The sequence below is a fragment of the Cololabis saira genome, chromosome 4 (genome assembly GCF_033807715.1).
Source record: "Cololabis saira isolate AMF1-May2022 chromosome 4, fColSai1.1, whole genome shotgun sequence".
Taxonomy (NCBI): domain Eukaryota; kingdom Metazoa; phylum Chordata; class Actinopteri; order Beloniformes; family Belonidae; genus Cololabis; species Cololabis saira.
In genome coordinates this window covers 5,069,019-5,096,012 of record NC_084590.1, presented here as the reverse complement: position 1 = coordinate 5,096,012, position 26,994 = coordinate 5,069,019, and the positions used below count along the sequence as shown (strand labels likewise).

At 40.0% G+C, this 26,994-nt stretch overlaps 1 protein-coding gene across 4 annotated transcripts in view; it reads right to left on the bottom strand.

The window, feature by feature from the left end:
* The window catches only part of bcas3 (BCAS3 microtubule associated cell migration factor), a 515,318-nt gene that overhangs the window by 188,433 nt on the left and 299,891 nt on the right, over window positions 1-26,994 (bottom strand). The window contains exon 23 of one of the 4 annotated variants that reach the window (XM_061718690.1): window positions 24,961-25,503. The exons of the other annotated variants lie outside the window; for them this stretch is intronic. Coding sequence (XP_061574674.1) covers window positions 25,451-25,503 — 53 coding nt within the window. The 3' untranslated portion in view covers window positions 24,961-25,450. Of the gene's footprint in view, window positions 1-24,960; window positions 25,504-26,994 lie in introns of those variants that run through there. 4 annotated transcript variants of the gene reach the window in all.

The window sequence follows — 26,994 nt, the reverse complement described above, 5'->3', positions numbered from 1 at the left end:
AATACCGGCGGGTGCGGGTTGGGGCGGGTTGTGTAAATAGATATGGTGGTGCGGGGCGGGATGGGGCGGGTCATATTTTCTCATTAATGCGGGACCCGCGGGTTGGAAAAACCCCGACCCGCGCATCACTACTAGGTACCGCTGGAGCCTGACAGGCAGAGCTCAGGGGAGCAAGTACCAGCTCAACTTGTCTTCCTGTCAGGAGTGTGTGAGGGCTAAAGTCAGATGGTATGGAACCTTAATCGATAATAACACAATGAAAGCATTTCAGAAGGAGCGTGTCCTTAATCTGTCTGGATTGTCCTGCGAAAGAACAGAAACTTGAAGAGAAGGTGAAGAATCTCCACCCTGGATCTGTACAAAGCAAGTACAGACAGCGTTTTTCCCTCCGAGCCTCCGTATCAGACAATCAACATTTCTGAGGAGCGTCTAATTGGTGTTATTAAGGAGAGTGCTTCTGCTCGTGTTGACAGAAAAAATCAACCGGTTTTTGTCGACAGCCACGATATTGACTTTCTTGGATAAACTACAGCAAGAATGAGACAAAGGAGCCCAGAAAGAGCAAGGTGGAAAAGACGGGAAGAGGGGTGATAGAAGAAGAGTGGAAAATGCTACGCACACTTAAAATGAGAAAAACACAGTTCTTCACTATTTTTAATTGTGTTTTTGGCAAATGTGAAACTCTGACTTCATTTAAATTCAACTCAACCTAACTGTGGCCGAGACCCACCATTGCTGAAAATTAAAGAAACGCTGCAAATAAAAAGAAACGCCGCTGCAAATAAAATAAAAGCTTTGCAAATAAAATAAACGCTGCAAATAAAAGAAACGCTGCGAATATAAAGAAACCCCGCTGCAAATAAAATAATAAACGCCACTGCAAATAAAAAAAAAAACACGCAAATAAAAAAGCCACGACGGAAGTCAATTACTGGGGACTATTTTTGCTGATGCACCGGTGTTTTTTACGTGAGAGGAGAAGAAGAAGACGAAGAGGACGTAAGTGAAAAGGAAGAAATAAGAAGAGCGAGGAATAAGAACGAACGAGAAAATAAGTGACAAGGTTAGTGTTCAACGTCGCTACGTGTAATTTTTAATGTGTTAGGCCAAAAACACCGGTGCATCGGCAAAAATAGTATAGTATATAGTAATATCTATCTATCTATCTATCTATCTATCTATCTATCTATCCACACACACACACACACACTATATATATACAGTATATATATATATATATATATACTAGGGGTGTAACGGTATTTGTATTCGTCCCGTCCCGTCACGGTACGGGGGTCACGGTTCGGTTCACGCAGTCATACGGCGAATACGTCTGACTGAGTTAAAAAAAAAAAAAAAAAAAAAAAATCAATCATCGTTTTTTTCCCCTTATAAATATCAACAGTCACGTTCCATTACAGACCTAAATGTGTGCTAGTCTGTGCATATCAATAAATATATGTGCAATTCATATATCATCATAAATTGTAGGCTATAATAACGATAAAATGTTCTAATTCTTAATTTACAACTGTCCTGAACGCACCGGGGCCGCCAGCCAAAGCGGGTTGGGTGTAAAGACTGATTTATGGTTCTGCGTTAAATCGACGCAGAGCATACGCCGTAGGGTACGGCGCAGTCTACGGCGAAGTTATGCGGCGACGCGCAACCTTCGCCGTAGGCGCTGCGTTGGTGTAACGCGGTACCATAAATCAGTCTTAACAGTCACAGCAAATTTGCCGTGAAGGAGATTAGCGCTAAAGTTTAAAAGAGGACTAAATTTGTACAAAGTTTTGAATGTTACCCTGTTTTCCACGTTACCTGGATTATTTTGGGTTATGGAAGAGGCGACTGCCATTGGTGAGTCAGTGTTACCTTCTTAAATAATGTCTTTATCAGAATGTGTCTTGACCAGCTGCCTGTAATGTGCTTGTGTTGTTGTCAACTAGACCGCCGAGTCTATTCTCTATTATAGAGCTCAGAAATGATGTTATAGACCGCTGTGTCTATCTATCTAGATAGATTGTGTCATTTTAGACCAGTTATGTTTTTTTTGTATTTAAGCTGAACTGAGTCGGTCTGTGACTATCAGAGTTTACAGCGCCGTGTGATTGACAGCTGACAGGCTTGTGTGTGTGTGTGTGTGTGTGTGTGTGTGTGTGTGTGTGTGTGTGTGTGTGTGTGTGTGTGTGTGTGTGTGACTTTACTCTGCTTTCTGCAGCATAGGCCTATATGCTTGGCTCAATAAAAGTGAGAATAAATGTAGTTTGATGGGTAGGATGATGTTGTTGAACGTTAAAGTGACTATCATAAGGGCCCATGGAGAATGCTCCGCCCCCAGACGGCTCTGCCCATATGCAGCAGTAGAGGAGCCCGGGTTCAAGTATTTATTACAAGTGCACGAGCTCGTTACAATACCATCCCGCACTCACATAAACCAGTCCGTGGTAAAATTAAAAACACTAATGCACAAGTTAAATGTTTTATTCTATTTATTTTACATTTTAATAAGAGATGCTTTTTAGTTTTGTAGCCAATTGAACAAACTTTAACTTTCAAATGCTATGATCAAAATAAAGGAAGAAAAAACTCGTCTTATACATTTGGGACTTTTTGTATTTTTTTTCCCGTTGTACCGAACCCGTACCGAACCCGTACCGAACCGTGACCCCTGTACCGAGGTACGTACCGAACCGTGACTTGTGTGTACCGTGACACCCCTAATATATACATATATATATATATATATATATATATATATATATATATATATATATATATATATATATATATATATATATACATACATGTATATACACACATACATTTGTAAGTTAAGCAGTACTGGTCCGAAGAGCCTTTTGTTTTGTTAAATGTAAACATTTGTTCCTGTGATCGTTAATCCCAGCGTACCAGGCGATCCCCCTCATCTTTGGTGAATGCCACCCACATATTAGCATTAAACAAAACTGAAACCAGACTTTTGTCAGGTAGTTCTTGCAACACTTTCTTGTTTCCTTTCATTATTTTCCAGTGGCTCCAAGGAAACTATGACTACAGCAGATGTTTTAATGACTACTTTATTTGCAAATCTAATAGTGTTGCTATCTATCAAACAGGGGAGGGAAATTATTAGCTTCCCAGCCCCATGGGCAACATCTTATTCCTACTCTGCTCACAATGGATCATAAGGTCCAGTGAATCACCCTCCAACCCCTGGGAGGAACAAAAAAAAAAAAAGAAAAGTGTGTGAAAGCCAGGACAAGCTGGCTCTTGAGGGAGAGAAAGAATGGACGACAGTGTTTGGAAGCTTCTGGAGTGTTTTCCTGGCCCGAGCTCCAGCCAGACTCCTCTGTGTCCTTCAGAATAAAAACAAAAACATTCTGAGTGTACGGCTAACAGCTACAGCACATCTCTTATTTGTTATCACTTACGCTCCAGGCCCGGTTTACATTCTCTTGAGTGTGTCCACTGGCGTGTTCATCCGGAAATTTGTCCCCTACGCCCCCTCCTGATTTAGATTTGGAGAGCAATAAAACTTGCTGAGTTGTTGCCTTGGACAAATAAACGGACCCTAAGTGTTGATGTAGAGATGTCCGATAGAAACGGGGGGGGAAAAAAAGGCAGAAAAAAAATAGAGAAGAGCGATTAAAAGCGAGTGAATGATAGCGACGGGTCTATCGCTGCTTCCTGTGAAGGTTTCCGGCGCGGCGGTAAACATGGCAGGGCTCGTCTCCCTGAGGGGGCTAAGGTAAATGAGTTTGTGCGGGAGAGCGTGCGTCGTCACGTGGACGCGTGTGTTTATGGATGTTTGTGTGTCTGTGTGTGGCAATACTGTACTGTTTGTCAGCGCGAGCATACATTGTTGTGTGTGTAAAGGTCAACAGTTCTTGTGTTCCCTGTGAGGGAGTTGTGCGGCGGCCAAGTGCCCAGCTGCTCATAGGTGTCTGTTTACAGCTAACATGGAAGTCACACACAGACGCACGCACGCACGCCCTGAATCACCGCTCAAGAATTCTGCACAAAAACACGCAAACGTATAAGGTTCGCCCTTCGCAGCTCGTCCAGTAATTTCATTTCACTTCGTTTGTTTGTGTGCACACTCAGAGCATTAGCTTTTTTAACTGCATTATATCTTAATTATATCACCTCAAACATTTACTGAGGATGACTAAATTATGGTGATTTCTGGACATACAGTGCCTTGCCAAAGTATTTGGCCCCCCTTGAGGTTTGTGACCTTTTGCCACATTTCAGGCTTAAAACATAAAGATATTAAACTGTAATTTTTTGTGAAGAATCAACAACAAGTGGGACACAATCATGAAGTGGAACGAAATGTATTGGATATTTCAAACTGATGGCGCTACAAAGTATTCACTTAAGCGGCCTGAATAATTTTGCACGCCCACTTTTTCAGTTTTTTATTCGTTAAAAAAGTTTAAAATATCCAATAAATTTCGTTCCACTTCATGATTGTGTCCCACTTGTTGTTGATTCTTCACAAAAAATTACAGTTTTATATCTTTATGTTTTTTGTTTTTTTACCTTGTCTGCACACATATTAATGATTGATACCATGATGGTATAAACCAAAGGCATATATATGTACATTATTACTATATTTAATATATATACGCATACATATGCATACACATACATAAATATACACATACAAACCCAGTGATTTTTTTTTATTTTTTTTTATATCTTTATGTTTGAAGCCTGAAATGTGGCAAAAGGTCACAAAGTTCAAGGGGGGCAAATACTTTGGCAAGGCCCTGTATGTGTTCGACCACTAAGCACGTGTTTGGGAGCTAAATGCTTCTTTCAATTACTCAGCGTGAAGCGTAATTTTGACCGGCATATTTTATTTAGGCCTGTTATTCCAGAAGAGCAGAACTTCCTTTTTTGTGTCCAAATCACAAAACAAATGTTCTGCATCAGATGCGACTCAAGTAAATAAAGCACTTTGCTCCCAAAATGAAAAATAAAAATAAATAAAGTTTCAGAGTTTAATCTTATCAGTAAAGTACAACAAAATGAAAGTACAGTAGCAGATGTTACATCTGACTTTATTAGATCATTGGTTATGATGCGTCACAGCTGTGACATGTCCAGCTATTCTGAATGAGTCCACACTGTCTCAGCTCAGCTTCCTTTCTGTGATATTTCAATCAAAATCAATCAAAATCAAGGTTTACATCTCAAAATCAAGTAAGACAACACTTTACTACTTTTGCTATTGTTTAAATATTGCTTCAGGAAACCACATGTAACATCTGGATGGACCCCAGTGTCTTTTTCTTAACTGTAAAGTGGCCATGTCACCAATGTGAGACAGATTATTTCCTGCAAAAATCCAGAAATACAAGTATAAAGCAAACCACAAAGTGAAATACTAATCCGTACTGAACAATTTCACCCAAAATGTAGCTGCTATATAAATCAAATGACAGGACAATAAGTCCACTGGAGAAATGAAAGCAAAACGGTTTAGAATAATAATGGCAACACACTTTTTGGCGGTCTAAGGCAGGGATCTTCAACCTTTTTTAGCCCAGGGATCCTTGGATGAGAGAAAAACAGAGCAGGGACCCCCGCTTGGAATTCTTATTTTATTTTAATGTGTCACATTTTAAGCCTGGCTTCTAATAACTTTTGAATGTGTTTTATTCTGCTTATATTACCTTATTAATCAATTCCTGACTGGGTTAATAGCTACATGTGTTCATGGTTGATGAAACTTTGTCCTGGTCAGACGTGGAAGGAGTAACGTTAGGCCGAGCTGGAACGTTATAATCTGTAAAGATGTAAAGTTGACATTAGTCACATGACTCCCGTCAGGGGAATCGTTTATGTAGAGTTAGAGACTAAATAGTTATTGTCAAAAGTAGATTATTGTCTCCTGTTAATGGAGTTTTCTTAATCATATATACATATAGCCTATAAATTGTTTATTTATTTTTCACTCCCACAAATGATTTTGGTTAAAATTGCCTTTATTTCTTTTTAAGTTGGAGGATCAACTGCAGTACCTCCACTCCCCCCTAGGGGGGGAGGGAGGGATGGATGGATGGATGGATGATGAATGGATGGATGGATGGATGGATGGATGGATGGATGATGAATGGATGGATGGATGGATGGAGGGATGGATGGATGGATGGATGGATGGATGGATGATTAGTTGGAGGGATGGATGGATGGATGGATGGATGATTAGTTGGAGGGATGGATGGATGATTAGTTGGAGGGATGGATGGATGGATGATGAATGGATGGATGGAGGGATGGATGGATGTTGGATGGATGGATGGATGGATGATGAATGGATGGATGGAGGGATGGATGGATGTTGGATGGATGGATGGATGGAGGGAGGGATGGATGGATGGATGGATGGATGATTAGTTGGAGGGATGGATGGATGGATGGATGGATGATTAGTTGGAGGGATGGATGGATGGATGATGAATGGATGGAGGGATGGATGGATGTTTGATGGATGGATGGATGGAGGGAGGGATGGATGGATGATTAGTCGGAGGGATGGATGGATGGATGATTAGTTGAAGGGATGTATGGGTGGATGGATGGATGGATGGATGGAGGGATAAAGAAATGAGGTGGAGCCAGGCCAACAGGAAGTGGAATTATCCCCTATGAACCAGGAGAGCCAGTCCTTCGTCTCCACGGAGCTGAAACAGCTGAACGTCCCTAGGACCAAACATCCAGCTGAAGGACGACAGGTCTTTACCTTCACCAGGTCAGGTAATCCTCCAGCAGGGAGCTACTCGCTCCTCACATGAAGGATACAGTAACAATCATTGTTACTTTCATTTTCTTCCCCATTTTAAAACAATATTTCCAAAAGGCCATGGAACAGATCCCTGTAGTTAACGGGCGTTGATTAGAAATGGTCTTGTTTACCGGGTTCCCCTTCGCCAACGCAGGGCCACATGATCCCCGTCTATATATTTAATTACACGTTTGGCTCTTAATGATCTGTGATGTATAAAACCCTCCGTCTGAACCGTTCCTCCAGCACAAACATGATCACATACAGTATGTCAGCAATTTAGACGGCCGGCCTCCCACACACAACCCTGCTGCTGCTGCTGCTGCTGGAATTCAATTTTCCAAAAGCATGAAATCACTTCATAGTACTTTGGACATTAAACGTTGTAATGACATTAAAATTAACTGTTATGCTTAATAGTATCTGGCATAATGGGACAATAATGCTAACAGTGTAATGATATAAAGTGAAGACTATTAAAGACACAAATGCATTAAATTAGATTCAGTTTGATGTTAAGGGTTACTTTTCTAAACCGTCTCTATGAAAACGATGTTTTGAACAGTTTACCATTTTGCCATGCCATGTCTGTGTTAGGAATAGAAATAGATAACTGCGGTATGTAAAGATCCACAAATACTGTTCTCAAATTAAATTTGAGCCATTAAGAAGAAAGAAATAATGTAATACAATAAATCAGATGTATATGTAGTGTAGGCGTGACGTAGATGAACACCGGGCTGTAAGTGAGCAGCGTGTTGGTGCAGTTAGAGAGTTAGAGAGTGCAGGGCTGCACAGTTTCTCATTCAACATGGCTGAAGGCTAATGAACTCCCAAGGCCGCCTGGCTTTTATCATTAAAGGTTAGACCTGCTTGCTCTTACATATGTTAATAGGTAAAGGTTTTAGAGGGGCACTAGCAGACTTAGGGGGAGACCTGGGAGGATATTATTACACCTGTGTGTTGCAGACTGACGCGGAGCCGGGGTCAAAGAGAGGCTAGTAGGAGGAAATATGGAGTGATAGATGTGATTTTGGCAAATCTTATTATTGATTTGTTTAACTTTCTCTTTTAAAAACAGAGGGTTGGTGTACATGCTCTCTCGTGAGACCTCAGTGTACGTAGAGAACCAAGAAGGCTTCTCCTCTGCTGTCTGGAAGGCCTGACTACTGTACCTGACTGGCTAGGCCTCTACATCAACACGCTGGTGACCCTTCACCCTCAAATCAACCCCCATTACCCCATAGTTACATACTAAAAATAGGTATGAGCAGAAGGTTTGTTTGTCCGGGTGTGTGTTTGGGTCTACCTGAACCCGCGGTGCCGGCTCAGCTGGGGGTTAGAGTTTAACCTGGTGTTAAACGTGTGGGACGTAAACGTCCCAGCGGCTCCTCAAACCCGTCTCTCTGTCGACGGTGGCTCTCACTAAACCTGCAGCTGAACATTAGTGTCAATGGTCTCAAGACTTTAAACAGGTAGACTTTAAAAAGATCATTCATGATACATATTCTATCCAGTAGGGGGGTATACCGCTTTTACCTGTCGACTTCTACGTCAAATGTTGACCTTTATGCAGATGAAACTGTATTATCCAAATCTGTCCCCGGTCCTGTGATGGACTGGGAACCTGTTTATTACGGTGGCCGAGACCATTGCTGCAAATAAAAGAAACGCTGCAAACAAAAACAAACGCCGCTGCAAATAAAAGAAACGCTGCAAACAAAAACAAACGCCGCTGCAAATAAAAGAAACGCTGAAAATATAAAGAAACCCCGCAGCAAATGAACTAATAAAACGAAGCAAATAAAAAAGCCACAACGGAAGTGAATTACCGGGGACTATTTTTGCTGATGCACCGGTGTTTTTATGGCCTAACACATTAAAAATTACACGTAGCGACGTTGAACACTAACCTTTTCACTTATTTTCTCGTTCGTTGTTCTTCTTATTCCTCGCTCTTCTTATTTCTTCCTTTTCACTTACGTCCTCTTCGTCTTCTCCTCTCACGTAAAAAAACACCGGTGCATCAGCAAAAATAGTCCACGGGTAATTCACTTCGGTTGTGGCTTTTTTGTTTTTTTATTTGCAGCGTTTATTTTATTTGCAGCGGCATTTCTTTTTATTTGCAGCGTTTATTTAATTTGCAGCGGTGTTTGTTTCTGTTTGCAGTGTTACTTTTATTTTCAGCAATGGCGGGTCTCGGCCACTGTAGTTGAAGCTGTACCGCTGCCTTTCACCCAAAGAGAGATGGGACAGGCTCCAGAAGATCCCTGAGACCCTAAATAGGAAGAAGAAGGTATAGGTATTGATGGATGGATGAATCTGTCCAAACGCCCATCCTTTCACTGCTTGAACCCGCTTTATTCTGGTTAGGGTCCTGGCAGGCTGGAGTCTAACCCTTGAAAAGAAGGAATACACTTTGGGCCAGTCAATAAAATAAAAATCCATATTTAGGATCCATTTTATTAAGTTCACTTTTAGGATCTTCAGAGAATGTTCTGGTATTTGAAAATGGCGCTAAAGTGTGAGTGCATTTGTGGTGGTTGGCTGTACGCAGAGGTGGGTAGAGGAGCCAAAAATTGTACTCGAGTAAAAGTACTGTTACTTCAGAATAATATGACTCAAGTAGAAGTAAAAAGTAGTCATCCAAATAATTACTTGAGTAAAAGTAAAAAAGTACTTGGTGAAAAAACTACTCAAGTACTGAGTAACTGTTGAGTAACGTCTGATTTATTTTTTTAACACAACCATTCAAACAGACAAAAGTACAAAATAATCATCTTCAGGTGAATTAAATCAATAAAATAATAAAATTAATTTAAATTAATAAAAATAGCTTACATTAAAATAAGCTTAAAGTAAATTCAAGTACTTTAATAAATAATAAAATAAATAAAATAACAGAATAAAAAAATAAATTAAGCACAAGTAGCACAAAATGTCAAGCCCTTGTACTTTTCTTTTTTAACCAGCAGAACTAGAACAAACATGAACTCATAGAAACTCTGTGTGTGTTTGAGTCTGTGTAAATGTGACAAAACATGCAAAAACAAACATTTTTCCCAAAGAATCACCCAGTGATGTCATGAGATTGACGCGTACGTGGATAAAAGGAATAAAAGAAAAGTAACAGCTCAACGTAGCCTAATGTAGCGGAGGAAGAGGAACAGTTTCTTCTTCACAAATCTACTCAAGTAAAAGTAAAAAGTATAGTGATTCAAAACTACTCCTAAAAGTACAACATTTCCCAAAACTTACTCAAGTAAATGTAACGGAGTAAATGTAACTCGTTACTACCAGCTCTGGCTGTATGCGCGGGGCTGTTTGCTGGAGAGATGGCAGCACCCTGGGACGGTATCGGCCCCCCAACCCCAGGGGTCAGGGAGCCGGGACCTGCAGGCAGCTCAGCAGACAACCTACAAGGTCGCAGGTATGCTTGGATCGCTGAACTTTTATCACAGACACACACACACACACACACACACACTGATGACTTGAGGGGAAATTAAGCTGTCGCCTCTCAATAACCTCCAACAAAAGGACCATTGAACACAACAAGGCGGCCTCTCACAGTCGCTCAAAAGAAGCTGAGGAAACTTCTCAGTACTGCGGTAATTGAAAATCTTAAAGCCAAACTGGTTTTAAAATTATTCTCTGCACATTTAAGGACATAACTACTGCATACTGGTACTAAAATACTGTCTTCCAAACCTGCACCACATTTATCTAGCACTGTTCTAGTGTAGTAGAGTCACAAGGACAGTTCAGGGTTCAACTACCGCCTCCACACTGGTGGGAAACTGCTCTGCTGAGACGCAGCCGTCTCCTCACACTTCAGGACCAGAGGTGTAGAAAGTACTTGAAAAAAGTAACTAAGTAAAAGTAGAAATACCATAACTGAAAAAGACTTTGGTAAAAGTTAAAGTCACCCATAAGAAAATGACGTGAGTAAAAGTCTTAAAGTAGCTCACATTAAATGTACTTAAAGTTATAGTATGCAATGTTTGAGAGCTAGCAAGATTTGAAAGTGGCACCTCCTCTAAGCCCCGCCCCCTCCTCCCCCTCACAGTTTAAATCATGTAAAAACTCTAATCCAGGACCAGAGGCTTGGCAGGGGGGGAAAGAACCAATCAGATGCCTTCATGCTGCCCACGCCCCAGTTTGTGGGGGCGTGGCTTTGGACGGAGCGCTGACGGGAGGGGGAGGAGGGGGCGGGGCTTAGAGGAGGTGCCACTTTCAAATCTTGCTAGCTCTCCAAAATCATGGATAATACCTTTAAGTATCAAATGTATCTTGTGAAAAAATATACTCAAGTATCAAAAGTAAAAGTACAAGTATTTTATAGTACGCATGAAAAGAAGAAACACAACCAAAAATGATCCTTCCCTTGTTTTTTTTTATTTCACTTTCAGGTGAATGAAATGTGGTATAGAATACAACACCAAAAATAAACTGTCTTTCTTGCTAAATGTTATTCTTTGATTATTTTAATTTGTAACGAGTAACAAGGTGGCAAATGTCAAAGTCACGAAGTAAAAGTATATTTCTTAACTTTTAAATGTAATGAAGTAAAAGTCCTGATTAAAAAGAAAAACGCAAGTAAAGTACAAATCCTCAAAAAAACTACTTAAGTAGTGTAACAAAGTACATCTACTTCGTTACTATACACCTCTGTTCATGACAAAACAACTAAATGTGACACACCAGTGGACTTCAAGATGAGTCCAGTGATCAAACATGCTGTCCAGTCCAGCGGTCGGCAACCCAAAATGTTTTAGAGCCATATTGGACCAAAAACTCAAAAAACAAATATGTCTGGAGCCGCAAAAAATGAAAAGTCTTGTATCAGCCTTAGAATGAAGACAACACATGCTGCATGTAGCTATATTAGCTATAACTGGGGGGAGTACAATGTCGAGAAAAAAGTTGAAATGTTGAGAAAAAAGTCGAAATAAGATAAGATAAGATAATCCTTTATTTTCTCCCCCAGTGGGGAAACTTATTTTGTTGGCAGCAGTACACTTGTGGAGAAAACATGTGGAGAAAAAAGTTGAAATGTTGAGATTAATGTTGAAGTACAATCTCGAGAAAAAAGTTGAAATGTCAAGAAATAAGTCAAAATTTCGAGAAAAAAGTTGAAATGTCAAGATTAAAAAGGAAATGAAAGAGGAAGAAAAAAAAGGAAAAAAAAGAAAAAAAAAAAGAAAAAAAAGAAAAAAGTAGAAAAAATGAAAAAAAAAAGGTCAAACATTTCTGAAAAAGCTCCAGGAGCCACTAGGGCGGCGCTAAAGAGCCGCATGTGGCTCTAGAGCCGCGGGTTGCCGACCCCCGGTCCAGACGATGTCTACATCAGTAGATCTGCCCTGTGTTGTACTTGTACTTAATAAAAACCCGGCGCTCGGTGGCGTGCGTGTACGTTCGTGGGAAGTGACAGCGGCCTGGCCTGGGCTCCATGCACAGACACCTGGGTGCAGAAAGGTTTAATCATTTTACAGCCAGACCAAGGTCTCGTCCTGCCTTCAAAAGCAGAGGGCTGTCACCATCAAACCCTTGTGAGGAAGGGATGCTCTGATTTAAAACTCCTCTGTTAATTCATGTTTCTGTAGGGTGGAGGGGTCCCCCCCCAGCACTCAGCCTAATACCGTCTGCATAAGGACCTACATCCAGGTTGCAACAGTTTTCCACTTAAAGGGCACTTTTAAGTCAACACTGTGATTTAGGTCAAGATGCAATTTCAGTTTTTAAGCACTGAAAGTTAAGCTGCGGTAACACAATCCTCTCAGAAGAATTGTCTTGGCTCTAGTACGAGTTGCATTTGTGCCTTTATGTCTGCCCAATGGTGTAGATGGAAGAGGGTCATCAATTCTTATTTCAGGCCATTTCATTTCATATGACACCCTCTTATTACAATAAATTGACTGGCCTTGGCCATTTTACAACGGATGTTGAGTTGGTGTGTAATTTCCCACTGGTTCAATTTAAGATAATGGCATACAGTAACGGCAAGAAGCTGAAAAAAAACAAAAAAACATAAGCTTTTCTTTCCCTGTGCAGTTTTCAAACTTTCTGTCGGGCATGATATACGAGACAAAAACATTGACAATATCAGAATTTTTTCAAAAGTAGTTAACAAAAAATAAACAGCAGGGACCGGGCGGGGGGTGAAAGAGCTCACGCAAATATCAATAAACACTCTTCTTCCGTCTCGGAAGCTTCCTGCTTTATTTGATTAGACTGGAGGATGGAGGGAGGGCGGGTTGGGGGTGAAAACCAGAGCAGTCATGCTCTTTTGCTTTTCTTCCTCCTTTCCTTTCCTCCGCAATCTTCAGCCTTGTCCTTAATGGGAATGGGAAGTTTGGGATAGCAGGGGAGAAAGAGGGGGCGGGTTGAGTGGGTTGCTGCTAGCCTCGGCCTAACCTCCCCCATCTGGACTGGAGAGGGGAGGGGGCCACTTGCCAGCCTTCAGGCTACTCCCAACCCTTCCCAGCTGTTGGCTGTTCTGGGGCAGAGCAGAGGGTTTTTTTTTTTTTTTTTCCCCCCGCCCCAAGTGTGTTTTTTTGGTGGGCTTGAGAAAGCATTTTTTTTTTCATAAACATTTGCCATATCCTCCACCAGCTGCTGACCCCACTGCTCCTGTCCCTGAGTAGTGTTCTGCAAGTAGGCGAAGGGGAATGGTTTTCATTTAGCACACGGCTTTGCAGGAGAGACTTTGCTTAAAGGGTTCTTGGCTCCGGTGCTGTTAGCACACTTTGCTATGAAGTTAAAAAACTACACAGGTCACCAGAGCTGGGGAGAGGAGCCAGAAATTGTACTCAAATAAAAGTACTGTTACTGAAGAGTAATATGACTCAAGTAGAAGTAAAAAGTAGTCATCCAAATAATTACATAATTAGAGTAAAAGTTAAAAAAAACTACTCAAGTACTGAATAACTGTTGAGTAACGTCTGATTTATTTTTTTAACACAACCATTCAAACAGACAAAAGTACAAAATAATCATCTTCAGGTGAATTAAATCAATAAAATAAATTAAAATTAATAAAAAATAAAAAATAGCTTAAATTAAAATAATCTTAAAGTAAATTAAAGTACTTTAATGAATAATAAAATAAATAAAGTAATAACAGAATAAAAAAATAAATCGAGCACAAGTAGCACAAAGTTTCAAGCCTTTGTACTTTTCTTTTTTAACCAGCAGAACTAGAACAAACATGAACTCATAGAAACTCTGTGTGTGTTTGAGTCTGTGTAAATGTGATAAAACATGCAAAAACAAACATTTTTCCCAAAGAATCACCCAGTGATGTCATGAGATTGACGCGTACGTGGATAAAAGGGATAAAAGAAAAGTAACAGCTCAACGTAGCCTAATGTAGCGGAGTAAGAGGAACAGTTTCTTCTTCACAAATCTACTCAAGTAAAAGTACAAAGTATAGTGATTCAAAACTACTCCTAAAAGTACAACATTTCCCCAAACTTACTCAAGTAAATGTAATGGAGTAAATGTAACTCATTACTACCACCTCTGCAGGTTACTGGCTGGGAGCAGGAGATGTTAGCTGATATATGTTAGCTGATAGATGTTAGCTGATAGATGTTAGCTGATAGATGTTAGCTGATAGATGTTAGCTGATAGATGTTAGCTGATAGATGTTAGCTGATAGATGTTAGCTGATAGATGTTAGCTGATAGATGTTAGCTGATAGATGTTAGCTGATAGATGTTAGCTGATAGCAGTCGTAGCGACGGCCTGGTGGCGTTTTGGGGACGGAGGTTGGAGGGTGGAGGTCCGATAGAACTCTGTCTCCAAGATAAAACTGTTGCTTCCTTTACTAAGCCACTCTGTGACTATGAGCAGAAAAACCTAACGATATAAAGTGGATAAGGTCGTTACCACCGTGCAAGGGGGAGGCAATGGCTTTTTAGGAAAACCGGCTGTGTTTTGCAGAGGTGTCTTCAGTATTCACATTCATTACTCAGGTAGAAGTATAGATACTAGAGTTTAAAAATACTCCTGTAGAAGTTGAAGTATCAACTCAAGTTTTTTACTCAAGTAAAAGTATAAAAGTACTGGTTTCAAAACTACTTAAAGTATAAAAGTAAAAGTAATGTAAGGGGGAAAAAAGCCATTAAGGACAAAAGCCATTGAAAATGAATGCATCTTAGTATAATGTAAATATATTAAAGAAGCATATATGTGTACTATTGAGCATTAACATGTGTTTCAGAGAGCAGGAGATATGATGACTAGTTGCCTATAAGTATTGTAATGGTGCAAAAAGTCAAACTTCAGAGGCATGTTATCATTTATCCTAACCTTTATTGGAATGTACATCCAAGTTTAGTTGCAGGAATCTGAGGGAACGGATGTAAGAACAAAACTGGACAAGAACATCTGAAACAACCACAACCAAATTCACTCTATCCGGATGGAGCAATTTAACTGGATAGTTTTTATTAAAGACCGAAATGAAATAGAGTAACGAGGCTGTTTTTAAAATGTAAGGAGTAAAAAGTACAGATAATTGTGTGAAAATGTAAGGAGTAAAAGTAAAAAGTCGTATAGATAACCAAAAATTTCTACTTAAGTAAGGTAACGAAGTATTTGTACTTTGGTACTTGACACCTGTGGTCTTTTGGACTATGTTTATGTAAATGAATGAGTCCTAACTGTAGCGTGTTAGCAGAGCTAGATAACAGAACCAGGTCGGAGTGAGGGGTGAAAGCGTGCAGTGCAATCACACACATGAAACACGCAGCCTTGTGTAAACAGCTGCATTGATTAAAATAATATCCGGAAAGAGCCATTTCCACAACGTAATGTAGAAAAGCTATGCTCGTCCACTGCACAAGATGTTGCCGTTTCACCTAAAAAGGCTCCAAAATTGTACAATAAAAGCGTTTGTTCGTACCCTGATATGTGTGGCAGACGCTCAACCGTTCCCAGCCATGTGTCGCTGCATGAGAACAATATTTAACTGTGACATCATGCTACACAGCAATAAAGCCTGTTTCACATTCTGGATTATTTTGCAAATAAGGGGAAGGGGATGGAGGACGGTATAAACCTTGGGATCAATCCCCATCTCACACAATTTAGTTTTTTCGTTAATCAATACTTAGGGTTATGACTTAATAACACTTACCTAGGGTTAGGTATTACATATGGTGTAATAGATAACATGTGATATCAAAAATATAGGGACTGTTAAGCCTTTTGCACATTACAATCTCATATTTAGTTTAGCTTTAAATGCTCACATTAAAACATTTGGGACACCTGATTAACAAACTCCACGTTTTCTTGCAAACCTGGTCGCTGTGGAGATTATTTTTGACCCATTATTTTCAATATCCAGTTGTTTTTTGTTGAATCTCGACTTCAGAGATTACAATGACTGTGTTTCCATGCATCAATAACCCTTTTAAAACCTTTTTAAAAAAAAATATTGGCAATAACCCGAATTTGCACGGCCATGAAAACACCAATAACCCCTTTGAATAACCGGAATTTGCTCATATTCAGGTTTTTAAAAACCTGAATATGAGCCCTGGGTTACTCCTTTTAAAACCTGAATATTGGGTCATGTAAACACCAAACGGAATATCCCCATCAAACGGAACAGGAATCTGTTTTCTGCACATGTTCTGTTCACAAGGAATCCTGGTCTTTTGAGTCCAGGAAGTTCTTATAAACACGGAGAAACAAGACCAGGAGGAGACTAATCACTTCATAAATGTAATGAAGGATATGAACATTTCTGCATTTGTAGACGGTAGAAAGTACCGGGATAGAAGATTTACAAGAAGGTGAGAGAAAAGTTGCGTGAAGCAGCATTTGTTTTGAATTTGGATACAGGAAGAAGAAGCAGAAATGACGGGAATTGTGTCATCACGTTCTCCGTGCGTCGCTGGTTTGATCCAGATATCCCCAATGATTAATTACCATGTAAACGGAATATTCTGAATGTTTCAGTAACCAGAATATTAGCAATAACCCGTATTTTGACTGCATGTAAATGTAGTCACTGAAAGGTTTTCCAAAAGCTGGAGGTGGAGGTGAAGAGGAACTTCTGCCTGGCACCACCGCTCCGAAATATAGAAACTGTGAATTGTCACCAGGGAGACGACAAAAAGACAACAAACGTCCATCAGCTCTTGCCTTCTTGTCCTCAAATAGCCGGCTGTGTTGGTGGGAGATGGTTGGATATCTGCAGGTCCAGGTGGGTGCAGGTGCCGGTGCTGCATGTACACCAACCACTGGCATGTTCTGATGCTGCATTATGGAGGAAGCAGCCAGGACTCATGCAACATTCAGCTGGTCTGGGAGGCCGTAGGTGAGGCCAACACAGCCTGCAGCCAAGTGTGTGTGTGTGTGTGTGTGTGTGTGTGTGTGTGTGTGTGTGTGTGTGTGAGAGACAGAGAGAATCCCACATTTAGAAACAACTGGGAAGACGCTCACGCAACTATTTTCTTTGAGTAATTGTTATGTTATTGTTATGGTATTGTTATGTTATTGTTATGGTATTGTTATGCGCTCAGACCAGAGGTGGTAGTAACGAGTTACATTTACTCCGTTACAATTACTTGAGTAAGTTTTGGGAAATGTTGTACTTTTAGGATTAGTTTTGAATCACTATACTTTTTACTTTTACTTGAGTAGATTTGTGAAGAAGAAACTGTTCCTCTTACTCCGCTACATTAGGCTACGTTGAGCTGTTACTTTTCTTTTATCCCTTTTATCCACGTACGCGTCAATCTCATGACATCACTGAGTGATTCTTTGGGAAAAATGTTTGTTTTTGCATGTTTTGTCACATTTACACAGAGTCAAACACACACAGAGTTTCTATGAGTTCATGTTTGTTCTAGTTCTGCCTGGTTAAAAAAGAAAAGTACAAAGGCTGGAAATTTTGTTCTACTTGTGCTTAATTTATTTTTAATTCTGTTATTATTTTATTTATTTTATTATTTATTAAAGTACTTGAATTTACTTTAAGATTATTTTAATTTAAGCAATTTTTTATTTTTTATTAATTTTAATTTATTTTATTGATTTTGTTTGCCTGAAGATGATTATTTTGTACTTTTGTCTGTTTGAATGGTTGTGTTAAAAAAATAAATCAGACGTTACGCAACAGTTACTCAGTACTTGAGTAGTTTTTTCACCAAGTACTTTTTTATTTTTACTCAAGTAATTATTTGGATGACTACTTTTTACTTCTACTTGAGTCATATTATTCTGAAGTAACAGTACTTTTACTTTTGGCTCCTCTACCAGCTCTGCTCATGTGAAGTGCGTGCTGCACTCACACTTTTGTGTTCAAAACACACACACGTGTGTGTACCTGCTCCTCTGTGTACTGGTCTGCTTTGGACTTGCATGGTAATACTTCATTAAGGCAGCACTGTAATTTAGAGGGAATGAGCACTTCAAATGAAAAGCAGCCCTCACATCAACAGGGTTACTGTAAATGTGCGTAACCTGAAGTTCTTCTGGGACCAGTATCAGCTTTTTTTTTTTTTTTTTTTCCCTTTTCATTTTTTTCTTTCTTTCTGTGTTCCCAGAACAGTCCAAAATACACCTGGACAGTAATCAGAGGCGTATTGCTAGGTTATAATTGTTGGAGTTGATTACAAAGTGGAGAGTAATGGTTCAAATTGGGAGAGGAGTTGCAACGCCAACCGGTACACGGAGAAATGTGAACCCTGTGTTACACATGGTGTCTGAGCGCTGGGGTTACACAGCTTCCTGAATTATAGTCTTACACAACTGTTGCACTAGGAAAACTTGCACTTGGTAAATCTTTGAATGTTGGGTGGTCTTTGTTGAACAAAAAAAACATTTTGGATGTCCCACTTTGAATGCGGAAATACCTCCTATGCTGTAAATCTTGCTATGTGAATACTAAAGAAGCACCATGTTTTCTTTCTAACGGGGATCAAGTGTAAGAGTGGGCAGGCCGAGCTCAGGAAGGTACACGGGTCTGTCTGCAAAAAGAAAGGCCTTGGATCCCCAAGTCCTCCATGAGTCAAAGCATCTTTGGACAAGTCACTGAACTAGGGCTGCAACGATTCGTCGACGTTGTCGACAAAAATCGATAATCAAAATTGTCGACAATGAATTCCATTGTCGACAATTGTCGCCAGACGTGTTTTTCCAACGGAGTGAGGCATCTCACTTCAATACGTTCTCTCCCGAGAGTCGCGCATGCGCGATAGCGTCTCTGCCGAGCGGTAGCGGGTAAACAATAATGACGGCGTCCCGTCCTGTAGCAGCTGCAGCTAACAAAACTTCTAAAGTTTTGGAGCCTTTTAGCCTCGATACGGTAAATAAAAAGATGACTTGCAAGGTTTGCAAAGCAGACCTTGCTTATCACGGGAGCACGTTGGTAATGCACAAGCATTTGGAGAGAAAGCACGTCGGGTCTGAGTGACGGGTTTCAACAATACACCAGTTTTAAATAGGACATTTTATTAATTTTTTGTATGAACAGCGGCAAAGTTGAATAAAATATCTACAGGACTGTCTCAGAAAATTAGAATATTGTGTTCTTTATTTCTTTATTTTCTGTAATGCAATTAAAAAAACAAAAATGTCATACATTCTGGATTCATTACAAATCAACTGAAATATTGCAAGCCTTTTATTATTTTAATATTGCTGATCATGGCTTACAGCTTAAGATTCCCAGAATATTCTAATTTTTTTAGATAGGATATTTGAGTTTTCTTAAGCTGTAAACCATGATCGGCAATATTAAAATAATAAAAGGCTTGCAATATTTCAGTTGATTTGTAATGAATCCAGAATGTATGACATTTTTGCATTACAGAAAATAAAGGACTTTATCACAATATTAAAATTTTCTGAGACAGTCCTGTATTTTTCATTGAAGTAGCCATCTTTCTCGTGTTTATTATCATTTGCCACATAATTAAAGCGACATACTGAATTTAAGAAAAAAATACTAATTATCCGATTAGTCGACTAATCGTTTCAATAGTCGGTGACTAGTCGACTATTAAAATAGTCGTTAGTTGCAGCCCTGCTGAACTCTCTTTGTTTTGAATTTGGATACAGGAAGAAGAAGCAGAAATGACAGGAATTGTGTCATGACGTTCTCCGTGCGTCGCTGGTTTGATCCAGATATCCCAAATGATTAATTACCATGTAAACCGAATATTCCCAATGTTTCAGTAACCGGAATATTAGCAATAACCCCAATTTTGACTGCATGTAAACGTAGTCAATGAGTTTTCAGTACCATTAAATGCATTAATGACATAACATTAGTCAAATATTCATGTTTTTATTTCATCACTGTGAATAGGTTTTGGATAATGTTTATTTATGGTTAGACAACGATGGTGGCCGTAGTGTCTGCATTTTAGCGCGCATGAGATGCTTTTAGGTACAAAGTTCCGGGTCATTAATAACGTTTCTCCCAAGCTCCTCCGTCACTTTCTTCTTTCATGTGGGACATTTTAAACTACTCCAAAGCTCTGCAGTAGCAATGACTCCTTTCATTCCTAAATCTTTTTCTTCCTTTACACATGTTCAGTAACACTTGCATATTAAATGCACGTTATTTGAAGAAAAAGAATAATAATCAAAACGATAATAGAGAGTATGGCATGATAAAATACAGAAAGAAAAAACTGCGATAAATGTAATAGTACGGCTGTGTGTGCACGCTTTAAACAAATACTTAAAACGCCGCCCATCACACACTGCCTTATTCATATTTACTGTGCATAAATAATACAAAGCACAGATGTACACAAACAACACTCTTGGCTCCCGTCCTGCAAACAATTTAGCTCACACTGTCTCACAAAAACAGTGTGCCAGGGGCCGGCGTGATGTGAAGCCGTCCTTTGTCCTCACACACAACACACACGTTCAGTCCAACCCTCAAACCACCGGGAACTGAGGAAAGATGTGGGTGGATTTCTGTATGTCCAGAAATCCAGTCACAAACAAACAAACAACTGCTATTCAGGCAAAGTTTATATATTGTTTTCATTTTATACGATGCAAACTTGAACTCAAAAGCATAAAAAAATGACTGACAGTAATATTGAGTGAAAACTTTGGCCACATTTAAGAAAAGAACACGTGAATGAGTCATGAAACAATGTCACACTCAACATGCAAATAATGAACTCTGTTAACGTTGACGGAATCTTTTTATCTGACAAAAAGTCTCAACAAAGCTTTGCTGTGACTGACGGGTAAAAGTATGTGGGGGAAGCTGGTCACTTGGCCCGGTTTGAGAAATCACTGATGTTTCATCTCCTACGGGCTCCTGTTTCCTGAGTTGGAGCCTGAACTGGGCCGAGGAACATAGAAGAACATACAATAGTGCTGCCTTGAAGATAAATACATGAATAAATCCCTTTTTAATGTTCAAATATCAGCAGAAGTAACTGAGAGCACCTGAGAGACTCATGAAAGCACTGATGAAAGAGGAAATCAAAGAGCGTGTGAGCAAAAAGACCAGAAAGTACATCTTGGACAGTCTTGTCAAAGCAACTTACCTCCACACCTAAAGGGGGCGCACTGAGCTAAACATGGGGATGTTTCCTTTGTCCTTTTCCAAAGAAATACAATTTGAAACAGAAGATGAATTATTGAATGTGTGTAAACCATTATTTCTTCTCCTGACCCGTTCAAAGACGTATCAGCTTTCTCTAGACATGATATCAAATCAAATTAAAGCTGCAAGCAGCGATGAACGAGCCCTCGCACTCACGGCCACCGCCCCCCATAAGCATATCAGAAACGATACCACCCACGACTTCCTATGTCAAACCATTCAAAAGTTATAGCAGAAAAAAGGGACAACCAATCAGAAGAAGGGGCGGGGCTAGTTCATGCCAATGAAGGTCAAGGACTCATTACAGAGTCCCATGACACCACCCACGACTCTCTATGTCAAAACATTCAAATGTTATAGCAGGAAAAAGGGACAACCAATAAGAAGAAGGGGCGGGGCTAATTAAGGCCAAAGAAGCTCAAGGACTCATTACAGAGTCCCATGACACCACCCACGACTCTCTATAATTAGTCTATACGGTAACACTTTTGAAAGAGAAAAGTAATGCGCGTAGTCGCAAGATGAAGACGCACATTTTGATGTATAACACACCTGGGTGCACGTTACGGTTCGGGCTGTATTAATTGCCGAAGAAATAGCATAAATTGCGCCAAAATTACACAATACATTAAAAATGGCTGACTTCCTGTTCGGTTTTGGCCATGGCGCCAAGAGACTTTTCTTTAAGTTGCAACATGATACAGGTGTGTACCGATTTTCGTGCATGTACGTCAAACCGTATTGTGGGGCTTGAGGCACAAAGTTTTCCGGGGGGCGCTGTTGAGCCATTTTGCCACGCCCATTAATTTAACCATAACATATCAAATTTATTGCCAGGCCTGCCTTGCATGCAAAATTTGGTGACTTTTGGGGAACTATCAAATATGGACCAATCAGATGAAGGGGGGCGCGCTTTTTGCCGTCTAGTGTCGCCACGTTAACACTTTTGAAAGAGAAAAGTAATGCGCATAGTCGCAGGATAGACATTTTGATGTATAACACACCTGGGTGCACGTTACGGTTCGGGCCGTATTAATTCTCGAAGGAATGGCTCATATTGCTCCAAAATTACGCGATTAATTCAGAATGTTTAAAATGGCCGACTTCCTGTTCGGTTTCGGCCATGGCGCCAAGAGACTTTTCTTTAAGTTGCGATATGATATAGGTGTGTACTGATTTTCGTTCATGTACGTCGAACCGTATTATGGGGCTTGAGGCACAAAGTTTTTTCGGTCTGAACCAACCAGATGAAGGGTGGTCGCGCTTTTTGGCGTCTAGTGTCGCCACGGTAACGCTTTTGAAAGAGAAAAGCAATGCGTGGTGTCGGAGGATGGAGACGCACATTTTGATGTATAACACACTTGGGGGCACGTTACGGTTCGGGCTGAATTAACTGCCGAAGGAATGGCATAAATTGCGCCAAAGTGACACGATTAATTCAAAATGGCTGACTTCCTGTTCGGTTTCGGCCATGTCGCCAAGATACTTTTCTTTAAGTTGTGTACTGATACAGGTGTGTAGCGATTTTCGTGCATGTACGTCAAACCGTATTGTGGGGCTTGAGCCACAAAGGTTTCCGGGGGGCGCTGTTGAGCCATTTTGCCACGCCCATTAATGTAAACCATTAAATATCAAATTTTTCGCCAGGCCTGACTTGCATGCAAAATTTGGTGACTTTTTGGGCACGTTTAGGGGGGCAAAAAGGTCCCCCTAAACTGGTGATAAATTTGATATTTCATGGTTTGCATTAATGGGCGTGGCCTAACGGCTCAACAGCACCCCTTAGAATACTTTTCTCTGCCATAACTTTAGAATGGTTTGACATAGAGAGTCGTGGGTGGTGTCATGGGACTCGGTATTGAGTCCTTGAACATAATTGCTGTAACTTAGCCCCGCCCCTTCTTCTGATTGGTCGATATCTGATAGTTCCTACTTTCTGCCATTACTTTTGAATGGTTTGATATAGAGAGTCGTGGGTGGTGTCATCTGCTAAATGTCCAGGCCTGAAGAATCTACATGAAGTCATACAAGCTTCCACTACAGCCTGAACGTGCACAAGGGTGCTTGCAGCTTTAATTCATGTTGATGCTGGATGCTAGTCACACTGAATGTTTTTTTTGTCTTTTCCTAAGAAATATTCAGACCTCATTTTTACTGGGGAACTACAAGATGGACAAATTACACTCCACTTATTTCATTCAGGCATAACATTTAAGTGTCTTTAATAGCTGAGTAGCAAAGAAGATGAAGACATTACTGAAACCACGTAACTTGGAAGAGTTTTCTCTGTACGTTTGCCTCTTTTACACAGATCAGACACGTTTGGAGATCACCACGGAAACTGGCACCACAACGTTCACAATAAGTCAAAATTCAATGGCTCAACATCTCATTCTGTTCTGTTTGGAGAAATATGAAACATATCTGACAGCATTCATACATTCATTTACAAACAAAACAAAAACACCTGTGTTATATTGTATATTGACTAAATTAATCTTTTGTGGTTGCGTCTGTACGGATCCAAACTCTGGATGTTGATAATCCAGTTCTGTACGTTCAGATCCTTACAGACATCAAATAAATAAAAAAATGGACTTGGAGACGTCCATCGTTACCTTTTCCGGTTTAAATGTTGCCATATTTCTATTTCCTTGCAAGAAAATAGGCTTTTAAAAGAAGGTTGAGCAATCTCTTATTTATTTTTGGATTCATGGAGTTACAATTCTTTACTTTTGATTTTAAAAACAACTGAAACCGAGTCGTTTTCCTGCACTGACTACGTTTCCATGCATCAATAACCCTTTTCTAACCGGAATATTGGCAATAACCCGGTTGCACACGACCATATAAACACCAATAACCCCTTTGAATAACCGGAATTTGCTCATATTCAGGTTTTTAAAAACCCCAATATGAGCCATGAAGTGAAAAAGAAAAAAATACCCATAAAAAGGAAAACGTCTGTAGTTATGCATTTATTCAATGCCAAAACTTCATACAACGTACAAAGAGAGTGCATTTGTATAGTGCAGGGTTCGGCAACCCGCGGCTTTAGAGCCGCATGCGGCTCTTTAGCGCCGCCCTAGTGGCTCCTGGAGCTTTTTCAAAAATGTTTTTTTTTCTTGTTTTTTTTCTCTTTTTTTCTTAATTTTTTTCTCAGATTTTTCTTTTTTTCTTAATTTTTTTTTCAATTGTTTCTTCTTTTTTCTCTTTTTTTCTTCCTTTTTTCCTTTTTTAATCTCGATATTTCGACTTTTTTCTCGACATTTCGACTTTTTTCACGACATTTCGACTTTTTTCTCGACATTTCGACTTTTTTCTTGACATTTCGCCTTTCGCCATTTGTTTTCATTCTAAGGCTTATACAAGACTTTTCATTTTTTTGTGTTTTTGGTCCAATATGGCTCTAAAACATTTTGGGTTGCCGACCCCTGGTATAGAGCCTCACTGCCTCCTAGGCTTGTAAATGTAAACTCTGAACAGCTGGACAAATTAAAGTGCATGAACATTAATAACATGTTTTATATAAACCATCGATTTTCATCTTGATTTTTTGCCCCACCACTAATGTATACAGGGATAACCCTGTTTGCTCACACATAGAAACAGATTATTCCCAATGTTTCAGTAACCAGAATATTGACCTTAACCCCAATTTTGACTGCATGTAAACGTAGTCAGTGACGACATGCACGACAAGCTCGGTTAAATTCCCCTCCACACGGGAGTAACAGGTGGAATTACTGCAGGTGTGTTGCTGCCTTCACAACACTTGTGGAATCCATCATTACAAACATATATGACACCATACCTTTAAAAAGAATTAGCAGGCAAGAAAAAAAAGACAGACATGTAGAAAGCTGGTCATCTTCCTCTCTTCCTCCTTCCACTCCTCCTCCTCCTCCTCCTCTTCTGTCACACATATCAATGATAAAACAATGACTGGACAGTGAGGGGGAGGGGGAGGGTGGATGGCAGGATGGAAGGACGCAGGGGGAACAGAAAATGGAAATGATGCATGCCAGTGAGGAAAATAAACAAAACTAACAAAAATGGTAATTGGCCGAGCGAGGAGCTTCTTTTTTTTTGGCATAACCTGCAGGAGACAAATAGAAAATAAAACAAAAAAGTCGAATTCAAATCTTAGCAGGCAAAATAGGGATGCTTGTATTCTTGTTAGTACACTGGTTTTTTCCTCAGCATGCACATCCACGGTAGGAGAGACGGAGAGAGAGGTGGGATATGGATAGTCTGACTGCATATACATGACTGAAAGAGTGTTCATGTAAAGTCTTTCTAGCCCAGGGGTCGGCAACCCAAAATGTTGAAAGAGCCATATTGGACCAAAAACACAAAAAAAAATATGTCTGGACCCGCAAAAAGTGAAAAGTCTTGTATAAGCGAGAGAGATATGTCGAGAAAAAAGTTGAAATATTGAGAAAAAAGTCGAACTGTCGAAATTAATGTTGAAATAAGAATAATGTCGACATTTCCCTTTTTTTCTCAACATTTCAACTTTATTCACGAAATTTGACTTTTTTCTCAACATTTCAACTTTTTCTCAAATTGTATTTCAACATTAATCTCGAAATTTCAACTTTTTTCTCATCATTTCGACTTTTTTCTCAAAATTTCAACTTTTTTCTCGACATTTCGACTTTTTTCTCGCTATTTAAACTTTTTTCTCGACATTTCGACTCTTTTCTCAAAGTGCATACTAGTATTTACTCAGCCCGACTCCACTCGCCTTGCCCTCGTTTATTTTTGATACCCAGATCAGAAGTAGGAGGTTGGAGAAGCTGCTGTGACGTATTTGATTGTGTATCTAAACGGAGAAGACAACAACACTAAAGATGTAGAACCTGGAGGAGATGATAGATGTGCTGCTGGATCTGTGGCTTGTGTTCCATACCAAGTTAAAAAATGTGGCAACGCTTTTTTTTTTGTTTGTTTGTTTGTCTCAGGCACCAGGTTTATGAACATCTGCACCTCAGAGTTGGATCAAACAGACTTTTGCTGCCATTGCTAGTGGAATAAAATGAACAAGAATCCGTCAGTCTCTTTCTGTGATTTTTTTCCTCCTGACTCAGACGTCTGACTCCAACCCCCCGACCAATCGGTGTCCTGTAGTGTGATGATGTCAGATACAGCCGACTCAGCAGCTTAGAACCTCGGCAGAATAGATAGAGAAAAGTATCTACTCGGCACGTTAGACCCCTGGTGGAAAAGAACCAAACCGAGTGGAGTGGAGCCTAGTAGGTACTAGTGGGAAAGCGTTATTAGGTAGGAGCACTGGGTGATAAAATGGGAACAATAACATACTAACAAGGACTTCTAGGTAGTACGTCCCTGAATGGGACCATATCAGGGAGCACATGCGAGCGGTGGAGGTGGATCCTGCACAGCAAGCCCAGGAAAAAGATTACATAGTGCGAATGAGTTCTGGCAGAGCTGCAGGCAACTGGAAGGCAGCAGTGCTGACTGGGAAAACACAGCTCCCTCATTTAGCCTGACGGAACTGTAAAAGCAGCTAATACATGCAGGGGCAATTGCGGCTATATATGTGTGTCACTATGTGTGCTTCATT